This window comes from Corvus moneduloides, chromosome 21 (genome assembly GCF_009650955.1).
Source record: "Corvus moneduloides isolate bCorMon1 chromosome 21, bCorMon1.pri, whole genome shotgun sequence".
Taxonomy (NCBI): domain Eukaryota; kingdom Metazoa; phylum Chordata; class Aves; order Passeriformes; family Corvidae; genus Corvus; species Corvus moneduloides.
The window spans coordinates 9,092,345-9,119,568 of record NC_045496.1 but is presented as its reverse complement, the minus strand read 5'-3'; the positions used below and the strand labels follow the sequence as shown (position 1 = coordinate 9,119,568).

The following is a 27,224-nucleotide window of genomic DNA, read 5'->3' as shown; positions in this document are numbered from 1 at the left end:
TTTATTTGCCCTTCTCTTAAGCCACAGTGGAAATCAAAGCCTGGAATATAAAAATGATACGTAGGAGACCTAAATTTGAATTTCCTGGGGCCTCTGCTTTGTCCTGGGAGTAGAAACTTGAACAGAACCAGAAGTTCATCCCACAATTGCAGCAGGGTGAGGCGAGGAGATAAATGGGGCTTTTGAACTCCTTTTTCTTTGTTGGTGCCTCCTTCCAGCCAGGTTTGCCCAGCTGTGGCTCTTGCAGCTTTTCAAAGCAGCTTAGGTGGAATCAAAGTCAAATTGGCACAAGCTGAACGTAAAGACAAAGGAAAGGAGGGAGGAAGATGCATTGAAAGCTTCACCTCTGTGGTGTTCCTCTTTTCTTCCCAGAAATCCAGGATATATCCCATACCTGGCCTGCATTTGGAGCCTCTTGTTGCTGTGGCAGTGATTAAAGTGACTCTGAAGCCTGGCTTGGTGCTCAGAGATCAATCTCTCCGAGATACTTTCATCCCTTATCAGCTGCTGGAGGACAGCTGAGTTTTCCCCTCTTTAGGAGGAAGCAGGAGCAGCTCTCCCTGTGCAGGATTGATGGAGCCAGTGCTTATTCCTCAGCACTGGATATTGGGATGGCTTAAGCAGCTCTTTGGGCTCAGTCTGGACCTTTCCCAGTGGGATCCTGGCTGGCTGCAGCTCCAGGTGAAAGAGAAGCAAAAATCTTTGGGATTCCAAGCAGCTGATGGGACAGCCTGGGGTGGGTGAGGAGCCACAGAGCTTAGTCAGCTCAGGCCTCTGGGCTTTCCTTCTTTAATCAACTCTGACTTCTCAGCAAACTGCAGGAAAACTTATCTTAGAGGTGCCAACCGCCACCAGCATAAAGGAATTCTAAAATATTCATTCTGGCTTTTCAGGTGAAGCCATTGTTTGGTTTCCCATTCCAGCAGTTTTCAGTGTGCTCTCCCTGTGCCCCGTGCATCCTTTCAGCTCCCTCAGGCTTTTTCCTTGCCCGAATGAGGAGCATTTCCATTTTTTTTCTTCTTGTTCCACATGGCCTTTCCAATCAGGATGCTCTGCCTGTGTTCAGTGGTGACCTGGTCTGGATTTTGGAACTATTTGAAACCAGCGATTTCGCATCACACCACATTCGTCTCTATTCATGTTTCCAGAGCAGTAAGGCAGAGGCATCAAATTATTTTTAGTTTTGCCTGCAGATTTTCTGAGCATTTTGTCTGTGGATGAGAATAATCAAAGTCAGCACATCCTGAACTTCTCCTGATCCTTGCTGTGGTACAGAGTTGATGTTATGGGGCGTGTTTTTGCTGCTCTCCTGTCGTTCTGTTTGCAGCCCTTGTGGGTGCAAAGTGCCAGCTACGCCAGCTAAGATTTGTCCTCTTGGGTTTGCACCTTCCCAGCTGTGGGTCATGTCCAGGCAGCTGGAAATGGCACTGCTTTTCTGTTCACTCCTGGATATAATCAGATTTCTCTTTCCTGAGCCAAGTTTCTGACTTCTAACGGTGTATTTCTAACTCAGCAGCATCCTCCCAGCTTTATTTGCCCTTCTCTTAAGCCACAGTGGAAATCAAAGCCTGGAATATAAAAATGATACACAGGAGACCTAGATTTGAATTTCCTGGAGCCTCTGCTTTGTCCTGGGAGTAGACACTTGAACAGAACCAGAAGTTCATCCCACAACTGCAGCAGCTTCGTGTGCCCCCAAAGCGCAGAAATTCAGACCCGTTTCTCCTGTGACCCCGAAGTTCAGGAGTTCAAACTGTCTGGGTTCTGCAACAAACCTGAGGTTGGGGGAGGCATTAAAACCCATTTCAAAGGCATCAGCACCCATTTCTCCTTAAAGACCCTCACGCGTCGAGGTGTTTGCAAAGCCCTCAGCACCCATCTTTCCTATCGTCGGGGAAATTCCTCCTGCGCGTTGCTCTGGCTCAAACCTCAGCGGGAAATCGGCACCAAGCGTGTTTTGAGGGTCCTTCCTTGCTGAGCGAAACACGAGAGGAACTTTAAACGCTTCAGCCCCTCATCCAGGCAGCCCCCGAGGAGCACAAGCCGGGATTTTGTCCGCAGCTGCTGCCGTGGCTCTGTCACACAGCCCGGGAGCCGCTGTTTGCCACCTCCTGCCTCCAGCCTGTCCCTCCCTGGGATGCTCCCAGGCTGCCGACAGCTCTCAAATCTCTTCCCGGGCACGGCTCCACCTTCCAGCAGCAAAGCTGCCACACACCGACTCCTGTCGCGGCCAGTTCGGGTTCTCCACCTGGAGATGCGATGGTTTCGGCTCGTGAGGAGCTCCCTCCACCACCTGCAGTCCTGGCCGCTCCCTTCGCCAGCGCTCCCGCACTTGGATGCTCCTGGTCTGGCTCCTCTCCACTCCCGAGGGCTGCGTTTCTCCAGGCAGGACTGGCTGTCCCCCCGAGATGTCACCTGCCAGCCAGGCTCAGCTTTACGCATTCCTTGGATATGCTCGGGCTGGAGACGAAGCCAATCCAAAAACTCACTGGATTTTTATTTTTTTTTAAGATGTTAATTTTAAGACTTAAAATTCCCAAACTTCTTCACAGCTGCTTTCCAGGAGTGGCTGGAAGTCCTTCCAAGACCTGCTGCTTTCTGAACAACACTTCAGCTCCGGGGATGGGGGCTGCTCTCCTGTGTAAAGTCTGAGATTTCCTGCGATCTGAACGTGGGATCCTTCTCAATGAGGAGCTAATTACCTGTGCTGTAATTACGAGTCGCTAATCACCAGCACTATTAGCGGCAGCGATGACAGTGGTGCTGTCTCATCTCTCTCTGCCTCTCCTCCGCCAGTGGGAAGCGTTTCTGGCTCGTTTCTGAGCAGCAAACCTGAATCGCAGAGGTTTCAGGATGTGATCAGTCTTGCACTGACGCCGCCCTGGGCGTGTGCCACGAAACCCCAACCAGGAGGAGCATCAAGATGCTCCATCCCAGCTCTCTGCTGTCACACAGAAAGCTAATCACACACTCGGGGGATGAAGACTGCTGACTTTTTTTGATCGCTGTGGCAGTATTTTTAATTTAAGGCCAGCGTGGATAAAGTACTTGTAAGAATTTTAGTTAGAATTTCATGAGTTTATTACGTTTACTGACCCTGGTGGTTATTCAGGAGCTGCCTCGGTCTCTGGTGTGGCTTGGGGGGCTCTGGAATTGCTCTGGAGTGGCTCTTTCAGCGCGTATTTCACACCGAGATTTATTTCACTCTTCCACCCACCAAGGTGATAAGCAACAACCATCCATCCTCCGGGTGACATTAAGCACCGGCTGCTCTCGAGAAGAAAAATGGGACACCTTGAGCCTGACTGGATGTGGTTTCCATGATGGATGCACTGCCTTTGGATCCTGTTTGTCCCTGCTGTCTCTGTGGAATCGGCTACAACGTGGGCAGGGACACCTCCCACTATCCCAGGCTGCTCCAAGCCCGTCCAACCTGGCCTGGGACACTTCCAGGATCCAGGGGCAGCCACAGCTGCTCTGGGAAATCTGTCTCCCCACGCTCACAAAAAACATCATTCCACATTCCAGAACTGGCCAAAGCATGGGGGGAAAAAAACCCCCAAAAACAAACCATCTCTTTTTTCAGCTCTGAAAAAAAGTCTTGGAAGTAAAACTGGACAGGAAGCAGAAAATTTCTGCTCAGGTTTTTTCCTTTCTGGTGATTTGGGAGATTTTTGCAAGTCAATGGCATAAATAGGAATTATGCTGAATAAAAGAGGAAACTTATTTACTGCTCCCAGCCCTTCCCATGGGGCTTTCTGTGTTTTCATTTGGAGTTGGCAGGGAAACTTCAGCTGAAATATTTTTAGATGAAATATGGCATTCTGAGATCGCTTTCTCCCCTTTCTTTGAATGTGTTCTGAAATTTGTTGAAGAGCTCTCAAAGGGAAATTCTGGGAGTTTTCCAGTTGCAGCAAATGGGGAATATTTCAGCTCCTGAATGGTGATGGATGGAGTGGAAGAGACACACATCGTTTATTATTACATTTCATATAGAAAACGTTCTTTTTAACAAGTCCCAGCTTCATCAAACCTCTCTCGCATCTCCTGAAATGAGAAAGGACAAATGGAGCTCCTTTCACCAGGAAGATCCTACATCAAGACCCTCCAGTCTTGAACCTGAATGTGCAGAAGCTCTGGAGCATTCAGAAGGAATTTAAGGGGCAGAGACCCAAGGAATCTCCTTCTCCTGGAAGTTACAATCCCAACTTCTCCAGCAATGCCTGGACAAAGACCTGGACAAGCTCGAGCAGTGGCCCATGGGAACCTCGTGAGGTTTAACCAGGCCGAGTGCTGGAGCTTCTCCTGGGTCAGGGCAGCCCCTGGGATCAATCCAGGCTGGGATGAGCAGCTGGAGCAGCCCTGGGAGAAGGACCTGGGGGTGCTGTGGGGGAGAGCTGGACCTGCCCCGGCCCAGAACCCCCTGCCCTGGGCTGAGCCCCAGTGTGGGCAGCAGGGGAGGGGGATTGTGCCCCTGTGCCCCTGTGCTCAGGTGAGACCCCACCTGCAGCGCTGCCCCAGCCCCGGGGCCCAGCACAGGAAGGACCTGGAGCTGCTGGAGAGAGGCCAGAGGAGGCTCCAGGGGGATCAGAGGGATGGAGCAGCTCTGCTGGGAGGAAGGGCTGGGAGAGCTGGGATTGTTCAGCCTGGAGAGGAGAAGCTTTGGGGTGACCTTACTGTGGCCTTGCAGGGCCTGAAGGGAGCTAGAAAGATGGAGAGAGACTCTGTCCAAGGGCCTGGAGGGACAGGACACAGGGAATGGCTTCCCAGTGCCAGAGGGCAGGGCTGGATGGGATATTGGGAAGGAATTGTTCCCTGGGAGGGTGGGCAGGCCCTGGCACAGGGTGCCCAGAGCAGCTGGGGCTGCCCCTGGATCCCTGGCAGTGCCCAAGGGCAGGCTGGACATTGGGGCTGGGAGCAGCCTGGGACAGTGGGAGGTGTCCCTGCCCATGGCAGGGGTGGCACTGGATGGGCTTTGAGGTCCCATCCAACCCAAGCCATCCTGGGGTTCTGTGGTGGCCAAAGCCACCAGTTCCAGGGAGCAGGAGGGTGCAGGTGGCTTTAACCTCACAGTGTCCCTCACTGGTGCCTTGGGAGATCCATGTGTGGCTGTGCAGAAACTGCTGAAGGTTTGCAGCTTCCACCAGTTTCTCCCTCATTTTCTTGCACTTTTAAAGTACAAACCTTCCACTTGAGGTTTTGGACTCTGATCCTTGTGGTTTCTTTCCATTTTGTGACTCTGAAATATAAAGTTGTGATTAAAGGGACAAGTAACTTTTACTGTCCTCAGGCCAGACAGGACCTGGCAGAAGATGAAAAGCTCTGCAAGGAGAGCTCTCCCTTTCCTGCTCCTGAGGGGTGAGGGAGCAGTGCCATGGCTCATCTGCTGTCCTTCCTGCCCACGGGGGTCCTCCAGGAAACTTCCCACCGGTGTTGTCTCCTCCTTTGGGAAATCTGTGCTGACGCCATGCCTGGAAATTGAAATTCACGTTGTCACCTCGTGCTGTCTGATCCCATTCCTCCTGCTCCAGGCAGAAATCCAGACTGAGGGAAGGTCCCTGGCCCCAACCAGCAGGGACAGGAATGAGAGCATCAAAAGGGAAGAGGGGTGACCCAGCTGACACTGCAGGATCCCGGCTCGCCCCGGGGACGTGCTGAGTGCCACGGAGGAGCTGTCGGCTCAGAGCCGTGTTTTGACTCCCTCTGTTCCAAGGAAGGGGTCAGGGGCTGTCCTGGCAGGTGGGGACAGGAGAGAGGAGTCAGGAGCCTGGGATGTGCTGCCAGAATGAAGATTCCAGCTCAGCTCCCCATCAGTGTTGGGTCCCTCCCCCAATCCCTTCTCTGTGGGTCACATTCCTGCCAAACGAAGCAGAAGTGGCACCTTTGAAGGACCAGCTGCAGATCGTGAGTGCAAAGCTGCCCCTGGCACCTGGAGCTCCTTTTTCCCCCATTCTTCTCCCAGCTCCTGCTCCTTGCTGGCTTTTGATGAGCCACGTGTGGGTTGATTAGGTGGGATTTTAGTAAAAATCATTAGTTCACTGATTAATTAAGAGTAAACTGGGGGTGTGAAGGACACAACGGAGTTAGGATGGGCTGGGGGACTGAAGCCTCATGATCTCACATTTATCCACACAAAGCTATTGTGGGAGACAGCCCTGTGTGTGCCTAAACCAGGGATTGCAGAGGCTGGCTCAGAGCTCCATAAATGGCACATGAACTCCTTCACGTGGGGAATCAGAAAATTCCCAGAGGTGTGGGACAATTCCCAGCCCCAGTGTGGGTTGTCTTAGGCTGGTGGCTGCACTTTCTCCTCAGCATCGTTCCAGCTAGACCAGCGGGATGCACTTGGACAGGATTTTTATGATGGTTGGATGAAATTTCCTTTCTGCCTGCCCTGTTCTAGTGATGATATCCAGATTCTTGCTTTCCATGGGATTTTAGCAAACAGCAGGATCATTTTTACCCTCAAGCCAGAATATCTGGGCTATTTCAACTCCGCCCGAGAGTATCCATCCTCACTCACTCACTTGACTTCTGCTTGTCACAATCACCTAAAGCCTGGGAAAACTTGAAGAAAGGCTGACAGGAAAGAGCAAATCTCCTCAGAAAAGTGCTGATCTCTTGTGCTTCTATAGGAGATGGTGCTGTGGAGAGAGCTGGAGGATGGCTTTTAGCGTTGAGGATGATAATTTGTATTTCATGACTGGCTGTGGTGCGTGCACATGGAATTTTGCATGTCTTTTTCAGGATGAGAGAGGCAGAGAAGCATCTGAGCTCCAAAGGAATAATCTGCTGGACAACAATAAATCCCTTTCTTGTGGTTTCCACCCCCTACTCCCATCCTGGACTCCACAGGCTCCCCAAACCCCCCTCTGGAATGCTGAGGGAGGGCTGTGTGCCTGCCCTGGCTGCCCGTGACGGGTTTTCCCTCTCTTCTCTCCCCACAGTGAATTTGCCAAAGAACGAGAGAGGGTGGAGAACCGCCGGGCGTTCCTGAAGCTCCGCAGGCAGCAGCAGATCGAGCGGGAGCTCAACGGGTACCTGGAGTGGATCTTCAAAGCAGGTAAGGCAGGGATCTCCTGGCCTTGGTTGGATGTGTTTTGGGGCAAGTGAGGGCTGGTGATGGGCTCCAGAATTAGTCCTTGGTGCAGCCGAGCCTGGGGAGGGCCCAGCCAGCACTCGTTGGTTTTGTTGGAATTCTTTCTGAGCATTTGCACCGAAGTTACCGCAAAAAGATCTCGGTTTGGTTGAAGCGAAGCTAAAGGAGCTGAGCCAACTTTGTTGCTGAGATCAAAGCAATTGCCCTAATACAGGGCAATATAAAAGAGTGCCCAAAGCCTCCACCGAGGGGGAACTGAGTCATTTCTGCTTTATTCTCTCCCTGCCCCAGCTGGTGTCTCAGCCTTTCTTCCTGTGGTGATAAAACCCACCCGAAGGGCATTTTTTACGAGCTGCAAAGATCCCTTTCGTGAAGCTCCCCCCAGCCCCTGCTAACACTGCTTTATAACCACCAGAACTGAACGTTGCTCCTCATTGCGAGGCGTGAGCAGCTTTAACCAGGACCCAGCCACACTCACTGAACAGAAAACAGCATTTTTATCAGACTGCAAGGATTACTGATAACCTTCCTGCCTGATGGAGCAGCTGATATTTATCTATTGACATAACCACAGTCAGTGCTTTCATGCAGCGGGGTAATTTCCTCCTTGCTTGCTTTTCAACGTCTGAGCCAAGGGAAAAGGCCTTTCAGAACAATGATGGGGAGGAAAAGAAGTGGTGGTTTCTCAAGCAGATTCCTGGGTGCCTTTTTAGAGAGATCAGCTTCATCCTTGCTCTTTACAGCCGAACTGTAAAACAAAAATATCAGCAGTTTATGGCGTGGTTCAAACCCGTTGTTTCTTGTAGCGCTGCACAGGGTGACAACCGAGGGCCACTTGTGTTGTCAGACTTTTATCCACTGTGAGGGTTCTACGGCAGCTCAGGCAGCCACCCTTCATTCTGTGGTTCTGGAGGCATCAGAAAATAAATAATTCCCTTTCCTTCCCATTTAGAATTTGTCTTCTCATTAGTTTACAGCTTCTGTGCAACCCCAAACTCAGATTAATTCCTGGTTTGCCCAGCAGCTGCAGCAGGGTTCTCTGGGGTTCTCCTTTTCTAGCCCTGTCTTGCTTTTAAGGCTCTTGGTGATTTTTGGTCCCTAAATCCTGATCTCTGTCAATAAAACAGAGCTGAGAATTCCCGTGCAGGGTTTGTGCCACTTTGGGGCCTGCTCTGCCCATCACCAGCTGAACTTGTGAGAAATTTAGGACGCAGAAATTATAAAATGTACAGCCAACCTCTGCTCCAATTCGCATCCCTGTGGGAATTCCTGCCTCTTCCACTTCTTTGTAGCCAGGGCTGAATAAATGCCACACCAACCTCGAGTGAAACTGCTGCAAAAGACACATTTTCTAGCCTGATAACACACGATCCAGAAGGTTTTGTGGAACAGGGACGTGCATGGAAAAGAGCTGAATCAGGGAATGGTAAAAATACTCTGTAAAGGCATTGTTGAGAATATAATAGGAATACAAAAGAGCTTCCTAGTACAGCTGAATAATAACAGTAATTAAAATCAGCTTAGCAGCGTTAATAAAATCTTTGAATAAAAATGCGGCGTGAAGGCAAAGCAGAGGATCCAGGCTTTAGGATTGAGGCACTGAAAATTGGGACTGTGCCTTCGACGGGGACTTCCCAGCTCTGTTTTGGGAATTTCAGCTCTGAAATGATCTGCAATTCCTTGTCCAGGATTCGGAGCGGGGGATACAGCCAGGGAGGACAGTCCCAGACAGAGCTGGGCAGAAACCCCCTGCAGCAGCCCCAGGCAGGAGCTGTTTGCATAAAGGAAAGAGAAGAAGCTCCTGGGATTCTGCTCTAATGGAACTCTGGAGGATTTGGTCATTATTCCTGGGAATATCTGATTGGTTTTAAATCCTTCTGCCAGCCTTGACCTCGCTGACTCTTGGAGCAAAGAGTGCCACATGTTAATGCTCAGTTTGGTCTTAAAAAATCAACCAACCCCACCAAGCCGTGTCCTGCCCTCCCTTTAAATCCGTCGCCTTTCTGCAGTGAGAGGAAGAACTCAGGAGTTCTTTTCATTACTTTTCTTTCTCTAATCTCCCTCCACCTTGTTTCCTCTTATTTTTTCCTGCTCTGGAGCACCCAGAACCAATCAGCCCAATCCCCTCTCTTCCCCTGGAAGCCTCCCCAGCTTTCCAACATTTCTAATATCCTCCCTGAGCATTTGTTCATTTGTTTTTTCCCCTCATTTATTTTTGATGCAAGGCAGGGGAGAGTGGAGAGCTGCATTCCAGTGCTTCATAAAATGATGTCTTAATCCTGAGATTGTTTTTGCTCTGCAATTTTTTTACATATTCTGAGTAGTTGCTGGAGCTGGACAGGAGGAGCCCTTGTCCTTTGTAGTGCTCAGGTTTTTACCTTAAGGGCTCTTTTAGGACCAAGGGAAGTGTGAGGGACTAAAATCCCTCCTTCATCTGTGCCTTCCCTCCCCTCAGCCAACGATGATTTTAATTTAACGTCGTGGTTATTGTTCACTGACCACTCTTAAGCGTCTTTAATGTTTCTCATTCATGTCTGTAATTTTAATTATCACAGAGTCCCTGATTGGTTTGGGTTGGAAGCCTTGTCCAGCCTGGCCTTGGGCACTGCCAGGGATCCAGGGGCAGCCCCAGCTGCTCTGGGCACCCTGTGCCAGGGCCTGCCCACCCTCCCAGGGAACAATTCCTTCCCAATATCCCATCTAAATCTCCCCTCCTTCAGTTTGAAGGCAATTGTGCTTTCCAGAGGAATGAAAAAGTGGGCAAACCAAGCAGTGCAATCCACGCAAGTGATTTTTTTTTTTTGCCACTTTCTCCACTAAACTCCTCAGAAGTGCAGGAATCCAAGGCTGGAATGCTGCATTTCTGGAGAACAGGGAACTACGAGTTCTCCACACAGAGTAAAGAGCTTCTGAGTCCACAAATATTCTTTTGAAGATGTTTCTCTTATCTTACAAGGACATGCAGCGTTTGGAAAACACTTTGCTCAGAGACTCAAAGTCTTCCCGTTCAGGGCTAATCAAGTTTCATGTCTTTTGCATTTTAATTCTCTCCAAACCCACCTTTTTCACACAATACTGGAGTGCCAGGCTTTGGGAATGGTTTCACCTCTCTCTCTCAGCCCTCTGTCACTTCAAGGCCATCCCTTGACACAACAGAGCTCTGTGAACTCCAGGTTTCAGCTTTCTTTAGAAGAACAGAGCCCCATGATAGAGATGGGAAAAGACACCTCCAGCACTGAACCCCATGTGAGGTGCCAGGGGAGGATAATTGCCACAAAGACAAAGCAGAGTTCCCTGGGAGAGCGTGACAGCCACTTCTAAAGGCTGCATTTTAAAGAACTTTTTCTACTTACCAAGCCAGAAATTAAATTCCTTTATTCTTTGTTTTTCCTCACCTCTGCTGCCTGGTGAGTGTGAGTTATTTCCAGTGATCTGCTGCTCTTTTGAGCCCCCAGTGTCCTCCCTCCCCACACCAGAGAGAAGGAGAAGGGGCACCACATTTCTCTGCTGCTTTGCCTTCATTTCCAGCCCAGTCACACTAACGACCAAAAATTCACCTTGCTGCCAAGACACCCCTGGCTCTGATACCCTGGTGAAGCCCCTGAGCCTTTGTTTGGAGGCTCAAAATCGCTGATCTGATCCCATCTCTCTGCTGAACATTTTTCCTAATGCAGAAGCACCTTTTTTGGGGGGGTTTTCAGGTGCCCAGTGATCTCCTTCCAGGCTCTGTTAGCAATGATTAAGGCAAAGCAGCTCCTGAGCCTCTCTTCAGGATGCTGGCTGGTTAAAAACCCCTCCCAGCAGTGCTGAACAACCTGCTGAGCTCTCTTTTTAGCCTTAAAAACCTCCTGGGGTAGTTGTGGTCCTTTGGATTCCCAAGGAACATGAGGCAGACAGGAATAATTATCAAGGGAGAGAACCCGGGAACACTGCAGGAGGAGAGCGAGGCTTGAGGGAATTTCAGAGGTGAAATGGGGTTGGATTATTTTAAGGGAACAGTAAAACTTAGCCCAGCTGTGTTTATGGATGGAGATTTGTTTGGGCACCAACTCAGGGCTCTTCATTTGGGGCAAAGGTTTGCAGAGTTGTGTAATTTGTAGGTGAGAATATTTTGATACCAGCAGCCTGTGGGGAGGGTTCCCATGTCTAACCCATCCCTTCCTTGTGTTTTAGGGCAGTCACACTGGGAATTGCAGTTTAATTCCTCCCATATTTTAGCCTCCAAACATCAGTACAGGCAAAACTTCAGAAGAACCTTTTGGTCTGAGGTGCTGGTTGGTCAGAGAAGTCTCTTGAACCGTCCAAAACCACCCATTTCACTCTTCTGACCTGGCCTAGGAAGCCTTGAAAACCACCTGCATTGTAGGTGGGAATTGCAGGCACAACTTGTGGGTTTTTGGAAGGATTTTACACCTTTTAAAGTGCAGCTTTGAGCTCATCTGACCTTCTTAACCCTGTCAACTTTGCTGTCTTTCATATCTCTGGTGCATTACTTTGCACTTTCCTATTTCCTTCCCCTCTGCTTGGGTTTCCAGCCTTCCTCAGTGCTTGGTATTACTTTTTAGCCTTCTCAATTTGCTGTCTTATTAAAGTATCATTGCCTCTCTCTCCCAGATGATTAATAAAGAGATTATATAAGGCTTGTGTGGCTTATAAGGGTTTATATAAGGCTGATCCCTCTGGTATCCTTCTAGACAGCTCTCAGCCTCACACTTTGATGTTTGGCCTCTGGTTTGTTTGTATTTATTTTTCTGAAGTTGCTTTTCCATCTAGGTTGGCTTAAATGGACTTTAAAGCAAAATTTGGTGGGAACACGGTGTCAGATGTTTTAGTAAGAACCCAAATTCGATGGAATTACAGGCATGTGGATTTGCCATTTTTAAGAACAGAAGGAAGTGCAGAGTTTAGCAGCTGCCAGCTCAATGTTTTGTTTGCTTTGGGTTATCCTTTAGCAGATTCCCCACGTCATTTTCCAGCAGCAAACTGAAAATCTGTGGTTCTGAGTGAGGTCTCAAGTACTGGCACAGCACTGCAAACTGGCCAGGGGGGTGGCACTGCCCTGGGAAACCTCAGGAAACTGGGTTGTCTTTCACGCAGATGAAAATTATTCCGTTTGGGGGGGTTGGTTTTTAGTGTTTCCTGATTTTTTTTTTTAACTTTAGGAAAGTGCACGGTTGTATTTTGGAGAGTTGCAGAGGAATGGGACGCCAGGATGGTGTTGCAATCACTGAGCTCCCTCGTGGAAAACGTGCTGGGGATTTTATTTGGACAAAGATTGGATGCGATGGCTCAGTGGTGACACCAAGTCTCCTGCTGGCCCTGTTGCTGTCACCCAGTGCCACCCCTCTGCTCCCCATGGCTCACTCCTGGTTTTCTGGAGACAAAAGAGCAGCGATGGGTGTGGAGCATCATTCCCAAACTGTCTCCAGCGTGGATGGGCATGAGGGACCTTCCTGGGGCTTCTGGGGACTTGTGGTCCTGCCCAGTCTGGAGGAAGGTCCTTGGTGTCCAGAAGAGCCTTAGGGAGGAGAGTCGGGCAAAGAACCGGGAGTGGGTGGCTGTGAGGAGGAAGGGGTTTGTTTGGAATCCTCCCTCTGTGCACGAGGGACACGGGCGGAGAAACACGAGAAGCACATCCCAGAGCCGGGAATGCCCCTGCAGACGCTGTAAGGGGGTGGCACTGGGGTGGCACTGGGGTGAGGTGGGTGGCACTGGGACTGGCGCCTGCTGCCCCCACCACTGGTGTGGGAGCAGGGCCGTGAGGAACCTGAGGCTGACCCTGGCCGGTTTTCCTTTTCCAGAGGAGGTCATGCTGGCCGAGGAGGACAAGAACGCGGAGGAGAAGTCCCCTCTGGACGGTAGGTGGCTTTGCTGGGCACTTTTCCTCCAGCGCCACGGGAGAGGTTCACCTGCTGTCACTGCCACGCCTTCCTCCCGAGCAGGAAGGATCCTCCCGCATGCACCCGGCACAAATCCGGCCGCAGAGCCCCTTCTCCCGGGGCTCCTCCAGGCTGCAGGTGGCTGAGGAGCAGTTATGGGACACCCCACACCGCCCTGGGACGGGGATGTGCCCTCGGGGTCGGTCCCCACGCCCTGCCGAGGGTGGCTGGCTGTGTGTGCAGGGGGTAGAGGCTGCCAGGAGGATGGAGAAGAGAGAATGCGCTGACCGAGAGAAGGCAGGGCTCCGAACGGATTTGACCCAGGGACTGAGCCCCCTGTTAGCCGTAAGCAGTAAGACATAACAGGGTGTGGTGATCCTTCCTTCCGACGTGCGAGCCCAGCGCGGCAGGACGGCCTGAGGAGCCGAGCAGCGAGGCCACGGGGATGCTCCCCCTGTGCCTCCAGCCCCGACAGCTCTTAGGATGCGCCAGCCACTCAAAGCTCAGTTAAAGACTCTTCCCTCTCCCTTTTCTGACCATCTTTCGTCCTCCCATGTCTCCTCCTTTCCCCTCCCCTCCCTCCCCCTCCTGTTTTTTTTTCTCCTCCCATTCACTGTCAGGGAGGGCCGCCTCGGAAGGGCCGATTCCTCAAGGCACGGCGCCGGCAGAGACTGGCAGCGGCAGCAGCTACAACAGTGAGTGGATTGCAAATCACCAGGGGCTTAGGTGGCACACAGGGGCAGCTTCCCCCCACAGCCCCGCGTGCCCAGGTCACCGGTGACAGTCCCCAGGTGGTTTTGCACCTGGCTCCGAGCCGTGCAGCTCTTCGGAGCATCAGGTGCTTGGCTGCTGGTCCGCCTTGGCCAGCCCGGTGACCTGCGCTGGGGAGGATTTGGGGCTGGAAGAGCTGGGGCTGCAGCAGGTCAGGGCTGAGGTGTGCTTGGCCAGTCCTCGTGTGTGTGTCGGGGGTGTGTGTGAGCTGGGGAAGCCTGTCCAGCACGTGGCTGTCAGGCTTCAGGTGGAATTTGTGTCTGGAAGAGCCGTCTGAGAGGTGTGAGAAACTCGAGGTGGGTGCAAGGCACGGAGTAAAGACCCAGAGAGACTTAGGCTCCTCCTATCCTAGAGCTAAAGGAGCCTGAGAATGTTCCCAGCCTTGGAGCAGCTGCTGTGGAGCAGCCCAGGTCTATGCTGGTAAATTCTCTGAGTTCCCAAAACAGAGGGACATGGCATCCAGGGTGCCTGGAGAGATGGCACAACCTCACTGCCAAACACACCAAGGAGTTTTCTGGGGGAGAAGATAAAAAGCTGCTCAATTCATGCTAGAGAGTTTTGGAAAATTTCAATCCCAGTGCTGGGGATGGCCCTGGACATGCTGGAGTGTACTGGGACAGACACAGCCGGAGAGACCCCAGAGCTGGTATTGCTGGGACGGAGGATTCAGCCTAGAGCTGGGTGGGGCAGCAAGGAGCACAAAGGGTTATTGGCAAAATAATGGATCCAGATCACAGGTTCAGGGCATCCTCTCCGGGTGACGTTCTGGGTGTTCCTTTGAAGTGACACAAGCACAACCCTTAGGAGGAGGAAGCGCATCCACGTCTCTGTCCAGGCAGGAAAATCCGCGTAGGGCGAGGGGATGTTGTGGAGGAGCCTCCCCGGGGCAGTCTCTGCAGCGTGAGTGGCTTTGCTGTGTGTGCCCACGGACCAGTCTGTATCACCACACCGTGGGGTGTCTTACTGCTGATAGAAAGTGCTGCTTAGTTACTGTATGTCTCGAAGCTGTCACCAAACTGTACCAACGTGATTTTTTTTTTTCTGCCACTTCTCAAGGTTCTGCAGGTAGGTGGTCCTGGGAGCAGCGTCCTCAGTGCTCCTGCCTCACCCCCCCCCGCCCCGTGCTCTGGGTGGACAGTGCAGAGCTCTCATTCCCTGTTGGAGTAAACGTAGCGATGTTTTCTCTCCCCACAAAAGCTGCTTTTGGAAAAAATAAAAACCCGTGTTTTCAAAGAGTTCCGCCGTCCCCAGAGGGCAGGAGTTGCACACCGGGTGCTGCTGAGAGGCTGCTCACTGATGTGTGGCCGCTTTTTCCACGCAGCTTTTCTGCTCCTCGAGGCATCGCTGGGTGGTAAACTGAGCTCTGTAAATGCTGACTCCCTCATGGTGCCCACTGCAAACAGCACTGGCGGTTTCAGGGGTGGCAGCACTCATCCCCCAGCCCGGTGAGGCTCGGGAAGATCCGGTGACCCTGCCCAGCCTTTGTGCTGTGCTGAAAGGCTGCAGTGACTCCCCCACCCTCCTGCATCTGCTGCGTGCAGAGCTGTGCCTGGCAAACCTTCAAGAGCTGGAAGGTCAAAGGAATGAAGCACCCTGGCACCGAGGCGTGCAGAGGCCCTGCAGGGTTGTGGGTTTTGTCCGGTTTGCTCCCGGGTACCCTTGTGGGAGAGCTTTAAGCTGGCATTGGGAAGGAAATGCTGGCCCTGGCGAGTGAAGGGAGGGGGAGAGAGAATCTGCTCTGCATCCTCACGGGGCATTTTCTCTTTAATTTGCACGCAGTGTTGAAAAGAGCCGCAATAAAGAAGAGCAAAAACGACCTGATTCATGCAGAAGAAGGTGAGGACCATTTCACAGACATTTGCTCCGTTGGTGAGTACTGGCTTCGCATCCCCCGAGGTTTCGATCTCCACCTGAACCTGTCCGTGTCCTGTTTCCTCCTCTGGAGCGGCTCCTTTGCTCCAGAAGCTGCAGTTTCCTGAAGGAGAATGAACTTCCACTGCTCCTGCAGCAGCACTCGACTTCCCAAAGCAAAAAGCTCCGTGGCTTCACCCTGTCCCTGCGCTGCCTGGCTCAGCTCTTGCATGCTGCACCCTTTAGGGAGCCCTGCAAAGCCTTGGGACAATCCCTGCTGCACTGCCCATCCCGGGATTCTGCTTGGAACGTGCTCATTCATGCTTATGAACCCCAAATCTGTCAAACAACACTGTTGGAGGGAGGAGAGGAAGTGGCCACAGGCCCACTGTCCACTAATGCCCAGCATGAAGTGTCGAAGCCTTTCCCGTGGGAGTGGCCACTGGGAAGTGCTGGGCAGTGGCCTCAATTCTCTCGTTCTTGCCTTCGAGGAAGATCTTAAAGCAGTTTGAAAGGCAGCTCTGGAGATAGAGTGCAGAGCAGGGTGTCCTGCCCTGAGGGGCATTGCTGGGGCTGAATCTGGGCTCTTCAGGCCGAGGAGGTGCTGCCCCTCCTGCAGCTCCCAGAGCAGATTCCCTGCTGAGACAGCCCCAGGAGGGGAGGCAGAGGCAGCTCTGGGGCTGGCAGGGGAGGCTCTGGGTGCTCAGCACCCACCTCAGGGAGCTACTGGAGCCAAAACCCTCTGAGTCGTGGGAGAGGCAGCTCGTGCCTGCTCTGCAGTCAGGGTTTTGCTTATCCCCGTGCCTCTTGTTGGAGTCTGTTTTGGTGCTGAAGCAGCAGATGTTCTCATTATCTTCCAAAGAAATATCTTGGCAGCCTGGTTCTCACGAAGCAGCAAATCCTGGATGCACAGGAGGAGCAGCACAAACAGCACATTTGAGAATCCGTGTCCGTGGCTGCTTGCAAAGCATGAGTGCCTCGATTGCCCTTTGGAAAGCTGGCACTGATGTTTGAAGGGATCACAGCTGCTGCTGGGACTTTTTTCCCCCCTTTAAAGGAAGACCTGGTTGCGGGAAATGAGCGTGGCTTGGCATGTTCCTGACACCAGCACTGAGCTGCAGGGTTTGTGCTGAAACTGCTGCCACTTCCACGAGAGGTTTGGTGCTGAAAAAGGGCAAAAATGCAGCAGCCCGTGTGCATTTTTGGTTTGGTTTGTTGTTGTTTTTCCTCGGATCCCTGCATGGATAACAAGGAATGGTCATTTCTGGGGTATTTGCTCACGGTTGCAATAATTACGAGATCTTTGCCTTCAAATCCAAGTCCCTCCAGGCTCTGGGCAGCCAATGCCACGCCAACAGATCTTGGAGCTCAGCATTTCAGGTGGCAGCGGATGACGGAGCATCTGGGCTCGGGAATAATCCGAGGCAGAGCTGGGAACTGTCTCGGGAGCATATGGCAGGGAAAATAACAGCAGTGCTTTCCACCTTCTGCGAGTGCTTCACCCACTTGGGAAAAGTGGTTTTGATTTTGATTCATGGAACGAAGCAGAAAAGAAGGAATGGATCAAGCAGCCACTTCTGCAGGCTCGTGAAGAGGCTGAGATGCAGAGCATAAACAATCAGATCACGTGGGCAATTGTGCATAAAGGAGCTGGTTTGGAGAAAAGGGGTTTTTGGATGGTTTTCTGTAACGTGTTCAGATGGGAGCATAAGGAGCGTGGAGGAACTAACAAATGATCCCTGAGTGCCACGTGAAGGTGCAGCTCAACGTGGGGGAGACTTTGCCAGGTCTCTCTCTGGCCATTGGCTGAAAATGTTGCACTTTAATTCAAACACAAGTAGCTTGATGAGCTTTATGATTGCAGGATGAAGCTCTGGGGTGGTAAACACTTTCCAGAGTGTTCTCTGCAGTTGTTCTTAGCTTTTATTCTTTTCTTTCCACATGAAGTGTGCAGCCTCTCACTGGCTTCACACCCTCTGTGCCGTGATTCCCAGACACCAAAGCCTGAACAAGGGGATGTTTTCCATGTTAGAGCAGTTTAAATATCACTGCTCTGCTTTTCTGGAGGATCAGCGGAGGGCAGTGAAAGGGCAGCGCTGTTCCTTTGCCAGGCTGGGAGTACAGAGAGGCTTGGGCATCCAAGAGCTCTGTACCTGCTCAGGAGTGTTGTGCTATGGAGCAGCCTAAATCCCAACCTGTGGCTCTTTTTGTTGTCCAAAAGGAGCAGCACTGTGATTTCTCCTTTTCCAAACTGCCAAAGGCAGGACTTTCAAACCAACAGAAGAACACACCTGAGTTTTTCAGCAAGGAGTTTGTTCAAAGCCTGGCCAAGGCCAGCTCTGCTTTTGGTGGATGGCCAGAAGTGTGAAATGGAGCAGAGAGCTCACTTTCCACTGGGGAAAATCACACTTGTGTGGGGCTGTGAGGCTTGGAGAACTCGCTGCTGTCACATCTGGATGCCTCATCCTTTCTCCAGCTGCTGCGGTCGATGTTGCAGGATGAGGCTGGCTGAGATTCCCACCCTTTCCAAGTGTTGCCATGGAGGTGATCACACTGTGAGGTTTGGCTGCTGCAGCCAGAACGCTTTGTTCATGTCACTGGGCCCTCTCCAGCGCCCAGGAGAGTCACCTGCTCCAGGACAGGACAAGGTGTGTCCTGCTCATCCTGCTGGGATGCTCCATCCCAGGATGGGGAAGGGCAATCATGTGTTATCTTACCACAAACCACTGGCACAGGCATGGCCAGCCTGGCACAATCACCACCTCCCCAGGCTGTGGCAGAGGAACCCCAAGGGGTCCCTGTGTTTATTCCCTCATTCCTGATTTCTCCTGCCTCAGCACGGGCTGGAGATTGGCTTTTCATCTGAGCAGTGCCTCTAGCCCAGGGGGAGAGCTGGCATCAGGAGTCATTTCTTCCATCAGCTTCCTATTGTTGAAACCTTTGACTCTGTGCCAGGGTTTCAGCCCGGAGTGGAAATGGAGCTGATAGAGGCAGAATTGAGACAAATGAGTGGCTGCACCCAAAATCTGATGCACGGAGGCAGATTGAGCCCTCTGCTGAGCAAATACCTGAGGCTGGAGAGTAAAAGGAGGAGAATTCATTCAGTTCCATAGTAATTGGTCCTTGGAGCAGGGACAATAGGGACCAGCTTCCCTGTTTGCACCTACCCAGCTCCACGAGGATGCCCACAGCATGGGCAGAAATCCCCCTGTGCCTGCTCCTCTCTGTCCCTGCCAAGCAGGAAAAAGGGATGAGTTTAACTGGAACAACCAGGATTGCTGCAAAGGTTTGAAGCCCAGTTCAGACGGTGGAGCTGGGCACTGATCCATGAAGTTCGAAAATCCCAGCCTTCATCCCTCATTACAAGCGAGATGCCCTTGCTCAGCCCATTCTCAACATTCCCAGCTTTGTGCTGAGCTGTTTTGGGTGCTTGGAGAGGCTCTGTGTGTGCCCAGGGCTGGCCCAGGAACCCCCTCCAGCCTTTCCCCTGCTGGGATGGCGTGTGGTGACTCTTCTTTCTGTCCCAGGGTCTCCCTTCGCCCGTGCCAGTTTGAAGAGTGGCAAGAACGAGAGCTCGTCCTACTTCAGGAGGAAGGAGAAGATGTTCCGCTTCTTCATCCGGCGCATGGTGAAGGCTCAGAGCTTCTACTGGGTCGTGCTCTGCGTGGTGGCCCTCAACACCCTCTGTGTGGCCATGGTGCACTACGACCAGCCCGAGAAGCTCACCACGGCTCTCTGTGAGTACTGGCAGCTCCTGTTCCCTCAGCAGCTCCGGCGTTTCCGATCCCGCAGCACCGTGGGCACGTCCCGGCTCTGGGCTGCCCTCGGAGCTTGGTTCTACTGACTCACCAGTCATGGAATGGTTTGGGTGGGAAGGGATCTTAAAGCTCAGCTTATTCCACCCGCTGTGCAGGGGCATCTTCCACTAGACCCCATCCAACCAGCCTTGGACACTGCCAGGGATGCAGGGGCAGCCACAGCTGCTCTGGGAATTCCATTCCAATCCCTCCCCACCCTCACAGGGAACAATTCCGTCCCAATATCCCATCTATCCTTGCCCTCTGGCAGTTTGAAGTCATTCCCCTTGTCCTGGAACTCCATCCCTTGTAAATCGTCTCTCCCCACCTTTCCTGTCAGCTCCTTCAGGTCCTGGAAGGCCACAATTAAGTCACTCTGAGGCTTTCCCTCTCCAGGCTGAACAATCCCAATTCTCTTTCCGATCGTTTTTCAAATTATTGAATCGCACAATTCAGAAAAATATCCACCAGCACATGGAATCAGTTTGAGAGAGGATTGTAATCCTAAAGGTTATTGCAAAGTTGAGATTCAGCCAGATGTAAAGCCTGGAATGAGGCAGGAGGATTTGTCCTGGAGCAGGGCAGGAGGAATTGTCCTGGAATGGGGCAGGAGGAATTGTCCTGGAGCAGGGCAGGAGGAATTGTCCTGGAGCGGGGCAGGAGGAATTGTCCTGGAGCAGGGCAGGAGGAGCTGTCCTGGAGCAGGGCAGGAGGAATTGTCCTGGAGCAGGGCAGGAGGAGTTGTCCTGGAATGGGGCAGGAGGAATTGTCCTGGAGCAGGGCAGGAGGAGTTGTCCTGGAATGGGGCAGGAGGAATTGTCCTGGAGCAGGGCAGGAGGAGTTGTCCTGGAATGGGGCAGGAGGAATTGTCCTGGAGCAGGGCAGGAGGAATTGTCCTGGAATGGGGCAGGAGGAGTTGTCCTGGAGCAGGGCAGGAGGAGTTGTCCTGGAGCGGGGCAGGAGGAGTTGTCCTGGAATGGGGCAGGAGGAATTGTCCTGGAGCAGGGCAGGAGGAGTTGTCCTGGAATGGGGCAGGAGGAGTTGTCCTGGAGCGGGGCAGGAGGAATTGTCCTGGAGCAGGATGCACCAAAAGAAGGGGAATGGTGCCTGGGAAGAGGCAGAGTTCTGTCTAACCTGTGTGCAGAGAACTGCAAATTTGTGTCACTTTTGCAGCTGATCTGCACCCATGGGTGATTCCTGTTGGGGACACACTCACAGCTCTGCCAGCTCTGATATTCCTGGGATAGCAGCAGGTGGAATGGCCTGGGAGATAAAAATCCTGCCAGTGCTTGTGGGATCAGGCACTAATTCCCCCCAGGTGCTGTGATTCCTGTCAGAGCCTTTGAAAGGTTGTAGCTTTACAGCTCCTTTTTGGTTCCATGCCCTCCTCCCTGCTGGGGTGTGATGACATGGGATGGGCGTCACGGTGCCCTGCTGTGCCAGAAATAATCCCAGAGGGAAGGTTATCCTGTATTTGTGCAAAAGCTTTTATTTTGGCTGGTTCCCGTGGTCACCTGGTTGAGCTCAGAGTGTAGAAGTGCTTTTGAAATGTGATTTTTGGTTTTTTAAATTGAGTATTGCTTTGATAAAGAAGAAGTGGTGTCTCCCTGAGGTCTCATTTGCTCACAAAGCTTGGTTTTAAAAAACGTGGAAGGTGAGGGATGGAGCTTTTTTGTTTATTTCAATGAAGTTTGGAGGCTGTGACTCCTGGAAAACTCCTAGAAATTCCTCAGGTAAGAACATGCTGAACTTTTTGTTTCATGGGAGTTATTGAGGACAAAGCCATTCCTTTGGCCACTTCTGACCCCGTAAAATGGCCAAGAACAAATCTGTTGTTCAGCACTGGACCAGGTGAAAATTCAAGTAAAACTTCTGAAAAAAGCAAACAGAAGACTGGGAAGAAAAAAACCCCAAATATTTCCAACAGTCTTCACAATGTTGGTTTCGATCTTTAAAGATGCTTATCTACCTAGTTTGCCTTGGTTTCTCTATAAATTAGATACTTAAATATTTCTTTCCTCAGATCCTCAGGTCTTAGGAAGGCAAACTTTTGAAGGTTTTTTTTTTTCACTAGACCTAAAAGGTCAGGAATACTGACTGCTCTGACATCAAAAGCTCCTTATTAATATTGGTTGAAATATTTAATGCCACCAGGTAATGGAGCTCTAACGAGAGATGCATAATAAGGACAGAAACTTCTTTCAAGTCTTTTTTTTGGGCAAGATTTCTAGTGAAAAGAGAGACAGACCATACAGAGAAGTTACTCTTGCTTATTCATTACCTCGATTTACCAGAGGAAATAATAAGCTAGATTGGCAGAGTAATTACAAGCTTGAGGATTAGGATTTCCTCTGGAATTGGGACTAAATGTTGAGGAAACAAACCCCACACTTGAAGTCTTTCAACTCCAAAAAAAGGTTTCAGATTTCCAAAACTCAGTTTTGGGAGCACCTTATCCAGTGGCTTTTCCAAGGGATTGGAAAGAAATCCATGAGCCAGAAACTCCTTAATGTTCCAGTGAGGGCTGGAAGGGCTGGTTCTGTCTCTTGGAATTAAAGATTCACCTCCAGGTAGGAAATTTATCTGGGATAGAGGCTGCAAATCAGATCTATCCAATCTATCCCAGCTGAAGACAAACAGTAGGGAAGGTTGGAATTAGGGATGGATCCATTTTTCAGGAGCTCTGCATGTGCCCATAACACCCAGTGAGGTCGATTAGTTTCAGAAGCACTTGGGCAGCAAGTTTGAATTTCTTGGTGTAGAATCCCACTGAGCTGGGAGTGGGGGATCCCACTGCCTTATATTTAATGGAAGAGGCAGAAAACCAGCAGAAATTGGGATTTCTTGGGGGTTAAAGTCTCAGCATCCTCGCAGCCATCTTTGCACCATCACCTGTGAGAGCTCATGGACAGGGGTTTCACAAATCATCCCCTGCAATTCCCTGAAAGAAATCCCAGGATGGGGCAGGGAAGTGACCTGAGAGGGGTCACCTGGTGCCACCTCCCCTCTCCAGCAGGGCCATCCCGGAGCACAGGGCACAGGATTGTGCCCAGATGGCTCTGGAATATCCCCATGAGGGACACTCCAGACCCTCCTGAGCAACTTGTTCACCTCACAGGGAAGAAATTCTTCCTCATGTTCAGGTGGAACTTTCTGGGATCAGTCCCTGCCCGTTGCTCTGGTGCCATTGCTGGGCCCCAGGGAGCAGAGCCTGGGCCCTGCTCAGAGCCCTCCCTGCAGATATTTTGATAAGATTCCTCTCAGTCATCTCTTTTCGAGGCTGAGCAGCCCCAACTCTCTCAGCCTTGTCCTCGGAAGAGAGATGCTCCAGTCCCCTCATCATCTTCATTGCTGTTCATCCAGGAGCTCCACATCTTTCTCAGATGTTAAACACTGCTGGAAACAACACTGGCACTGGGGAGGGGCAGCCCAGTGTGGGTCACAGGAGAAAACAGGTTATCCAAAAATAGGGAAAGGTTTTGTGGGTGCTCGCATCGGGTTTTTAGACAGGGTGGTACAAGATTGGTCACTGTGACAAAGAGAATAAAACCCAGAGATCCCAGACTGGTTTGGGTTGGAAGGGACCTCAAATGTCACCTAGTGCCACCCCTGCCATGGGCAGGGACACCTCTCACTGTCCCAGGCTGCTCCAAGCCCCAATGTCCAGCCTGGCCTTGGGCACTGCCAGGGATCCAGGGGCAGCCCCAGCTGCTCTGGGCACCCTGTGCCAGGGCCTGCCCACCCTCCCAGGGAACAATTCCTGCCCAATATCCCATTTAAATCTCTCCATGAATGGTCATCATGGAAATTCTAATGTACACCAGATAATTTTTGTTTGTTGTGGGATTTTGGGGCGGTTTATGTTTTTGTTTTGGGGTTTGTTTTATTTTTTAAGATGGTTTTCTCCAAGACAGGAAGCAGAGGCTCTGTGGGTTCATTTTGGGGATGATTGTCTCTGCTCTGTCCTATGGAATAATGCAGTGGAAGCTCTCGGCAGAAACCTATTTTAGTGTGATTTTAGAACAAAGAACTTTGGAGACTTGTCCTGCAGAGGCCTATGCATTCAACCTCTTAAATTCCAAGTGTCCCATACCTCCAAACCCTCCTGAATTGCAGGATGAGGAGCTAAATTCACAGCTGGCTGTTCATTGGGGATGACCTAAACCTTTCTACCCCCTTTCCTGGGGGATGGCAGAGTTTTCATAGCATCATCTTTCCTACAAATCTTGAAGTGAATACTGACTGCAGGGAGTATTTGATGCCTTAAGGACTTTGCTGGTTGTTTTGCTGTTGCACTGATGGACAGACTGGATGTGCCCCCTCACTCCTGCCTGGATAACTCTGCAGCACAAACAGCTGGGAAGGAGCCCAGCTGGGGTTGAGCCCTCCAGGAATGCTCCTGGAAAGCCCCGTTCTGCCCAAGATTTGTGCACAAATCCATTAGACAGGGGCAGAACGAGACAGCACAAACCCAGAGGATTTTAAACAGCTCCTGGAAATACTTGGCAAAATCCTTTAAGTGTGAGAGTGACAGAGTTTAAAAATGGCTTTAAAGTTAATCCATGATGAGGGAGCGTCGCTGCAGAGGAGCAGGATGTGGCTGGTCTGATGCAGAGCAAGAGAGAAATCAAAAATCCCAATGATGTTGTTCCACGGAAGGTGCTTAGGAATGAACCAAGGAGGCTTTTTGTGAACTGCAGCAGCAGGAGAGGAGCACGGGAAAGCCTCTGAGGATCTGCTAAACCCTGTAACTCTGCCCAGGCACCTCTGATTCAATTATACCTGTCCCTCTGGGGAGAAGTTTAATTACATTACAAATTAATTTTACTTAAAGAACAGTTGGTAAAAGCCTACGGGTCTGCATTGATTTATTTTTCCCTTGGTCTTTTCTTTTAACTTTTCTGTTTTGAATTGTTCTGATTAGCTTCCTCTGCTTGATGCTCCATATCTCTACAACTGCTTTGGAAAAAGGACTGCCAGAGCTTTGGAGAGAGGCTTGGGATTTCTTTAGCCTTATTGAAAGAACTGATGAGGAATTCTTTGAATTCTTGTGGTATGATTAATAACAGGCCATACTTTATGCCCTTGTAATTATCCTCAAATTTGATCAGAGATTCTCCTTCTCTGTATGGAAAGGACTCCAGGGCCAAATAGGATTTCTTTCATGCTGTAGATGGACACTGCTCACTGAAGCACAGAACTTTGGTTAAATAAGCTGCAGTTGACTATAAAAGAATATATTTCGTGCATATATTTAATGATTTTATCATCATCTCTTCATGTTAATTTCCACCACTGCCAATACTGTGAGAAAGAAGAGATTTCTGTCAGAAACCAACTCCAGGATGGCATCACTGAGGTCTGGTAGCAGCAAAGGTGAATTTTCAGCTGTGCTCCCCTCCGAATCCATCCTGGGGACCCAGCGGAGGTGCAGAGTGAAGGGTTTCACTCAGGGCTGTGCCTTTGGAAATGTGCAGCAGTTCCTGCTGTGGAAGCCCCTGGAGGCCCCAGGGATGGGGCTGGGGGTGCTCTCCTCTTCCTCTGGCTAAAGCTGTGGGATAAAGTTGGGACCAGAGCTCTCTGGACCTGTGGGGTGGGTTTTAGGGGCCGTGGGGAGGAGGTTTCAGCACTGGATCATTGAGGTTTCACTCGGGGCCTGTCCTTCCCAAAGCTTTCTCCCTTCTCCAGCTAATCCTGCAGGGATCCTTACTGGCTCCTTAATTTATGGAGGTCTGAACCCAAAATCCACAATGTCTCCTCTCTGATAAATCCAGGATTTGAGCCATTATGGCCCGAGAGCCTCTTCCCTGCCCAATGCTCATGTTTGAGGCAATTTGGCCTTTTTTTGGTGCTGTTGTTCCCTTTGAAGTGAAGACCCAGCTCCCTCTGGATATCAATATGCAGCATTTGCAAGGAAAAGGCTTTCTGGAGCATATTTATTTCTGTCTGCTGAGCATTTCACATCTGCTTGGTCGAAAAGGGGGAAGCTTTGCCCTGCTGAGGTTCTCCTGCTCGGTTTAATGGGAGAGGGAAGTGAGGAGAGGGAAGTGTCAGGCTTAGCACCTGCTTCTGATGGCACTGGGCTGGGAGATGGGGCAGAAATGGAATTAATGCATGGGTGATTGACAAAAAGGAGCTGGTAGCTCTAATTAGGAGCCTAATTCGAAGGTGTGGGGTGAAGGGGTGCTTGCATGGCCTTTGCCAACAGCACAACTTGGAAATGAAATAAGAGTGTTTGTATCAAACTTTGCCTCCTTAAATCACATCACAAAATGCTTTTGATTAAGGCAAATGAAATTAGCTGATGTCTGAACACCAGGAGGTCCAAACAACAAAATTGCATTTTCAATTATTTAGGCAGGGCCTTCTCAGAAGGAATCGTGTGTTGGATGCAGCAGCCTCTTCATGGAGCCAATTCCTTCTGCCCAAGGAGTTCAGGGTCTGGATTTTGCTTCCTTCCATGCCAGCCTCACTGGGCTGTGATTTGTAGCATCTGGTACCTGCTGAGACTCAGCTCTTGCTGCCAGTTCTGGGCTCTGAGCTGGAATTCATCAGCTGGGAAAGGCCAAGGGTGGCTCTTGCAAGAGCAGCAGAAGGAAGTTGGTTTTTAGATGCTCTGAGTTTTAAACATCTCCTGGGTTTTATATGTTGGGTTTTTTTAATAGAATCAAATATTTCTTGATTCTGTTTTGCCAGCTTTCTCGCTTTTTTCTTGTATGATATCCTGGATTTGCAGGATGTGTCAGTCTGATGGTGACACCTTGCACTTGCTGATACCCGGGGTTTGTTCAGCCTCCTGCTGGAGCGGGGACTGAACATTAATCCTTGGTTCCTTCCTCCTTTATTCCTCCTTTGGAATGATGGTAATTGTCTTGGCAAAGTGTCCTGAGGTCTGTTGGTGCAAATTTGCAGTTAAAAAACATCACTGAGGGTTTTTGTGGTTCTGTGGAAGAATCTGGGGGGCACCTGAGGTGTGGCTCTGACAGGTGAGGCTGGGGCAGAGATAAGAGGATGAGAATCTCCCTGCTAGACATGAGACAGAGCTGGGGGCTGTGCATTGCTTCCTGTAGGATCCACAACCTCCCCCTATGATTTTAAGTTTTTTATCAGCTGATTAAACAAGGTCTCAAAGCATTGGCTGGATATCAGTCCTTGGGATAGGGAATCTTCCCCTGGAAGTCATTCCGATAAGCACCAGCTGCTGAGTGTGAAACCAAAGTTTCTGGAGCCCCTTTAGGCCCTGGAAGGGGCTCTGAGCTCTCCCTGGAGCTTTCTCCTCTCCAGGTGAGCACCCCCAGCTCTCCCAGCCTGGCTCCAGAGGGGCTCCAGCCCTGGGAGCAGCTCCATGGTTTGCTCTGGACTCTCTCCAGCAGCTCCATGTCCTTCTGCTGGTCCCAGGGCTGGAGGCAGCTCTGCAGGTGGGGCCTCACCAGAGCGGATGGACGGTCAGATGGATTTCCAGCATAATTAGGGGTAACTCCCTGCTCTGGGATCCTTGGTGCTGGAGACAGCGGTTTCCTCACTCAGTCCTTGCATCTCTCCTGTCAGAAAGGAGAGGAAAGTTGCAGCTTGGTCAGGTGTGAAGATGCTTCTCCTCAAAAGCTCCAAGCTCAAGGTGAGAGGCAGTTGTCCTGCTCCTGTGCCCATGCCCTTCCCTGAGCACTGAGATCCAGAGGGTGGAGCCTGCCCTCTTCCTAGGAAAAAGGCTTTGAATCTCAGATTTTGTCATCTTACTCCTCAGCTGGGAACACGTTGCCTTTGAGAGTCTCCTTTAATGATCTTGCTCCTGTTTTCAAGGAGAGCAGCTCACATGGGATAATTAAAACT

General features: G+C 51.0%; 1 protein-coding gene across 24 annotated transcripts in view; it reads left to right on the top strand.

The window, feature by feature from the left end:
* Window positions 1-27,224, top strand: part of CACNA1B (calcium voltage-gated channel subunit alpha1 B) — a 265,839-nt gene that overhangs the window by 127,451 nt on the left and 111,164 nt on the right. For 14 of the 24 annotated variants that reach the window (XM_032130521.1, XM_032130533.1, XM_032130526.1 and 11 more), the window contains 5 exons: window positions 6,948-7,063; window positions 12,901-12,957; window positions 13,599-13,673; window positions 15,529-15,618; window positions 19,128-19,337. In XM_032130521.1, the coding sequence (XP_031986412.1) occupies window positions 6,948-7,063; window positions 12,901-12,957; window positions 13,599-13,673; window positions 15,529-15,618; window positions 19,128-19,337 (548 nt within the window). The remainder of the gene's footprint in view (window positions 1-6,947; window positions 7,064-12,900; window positions 12,958-13,598; window positions 13,674-15,528; window positions 15,619-19,127; window positions 19,338-27,224) is intronic. The other 10 variants (XM_032130539.1, XM_032130545.1, XM_032130531.1 and 7 more) reach the window with 3 other exon arrangements.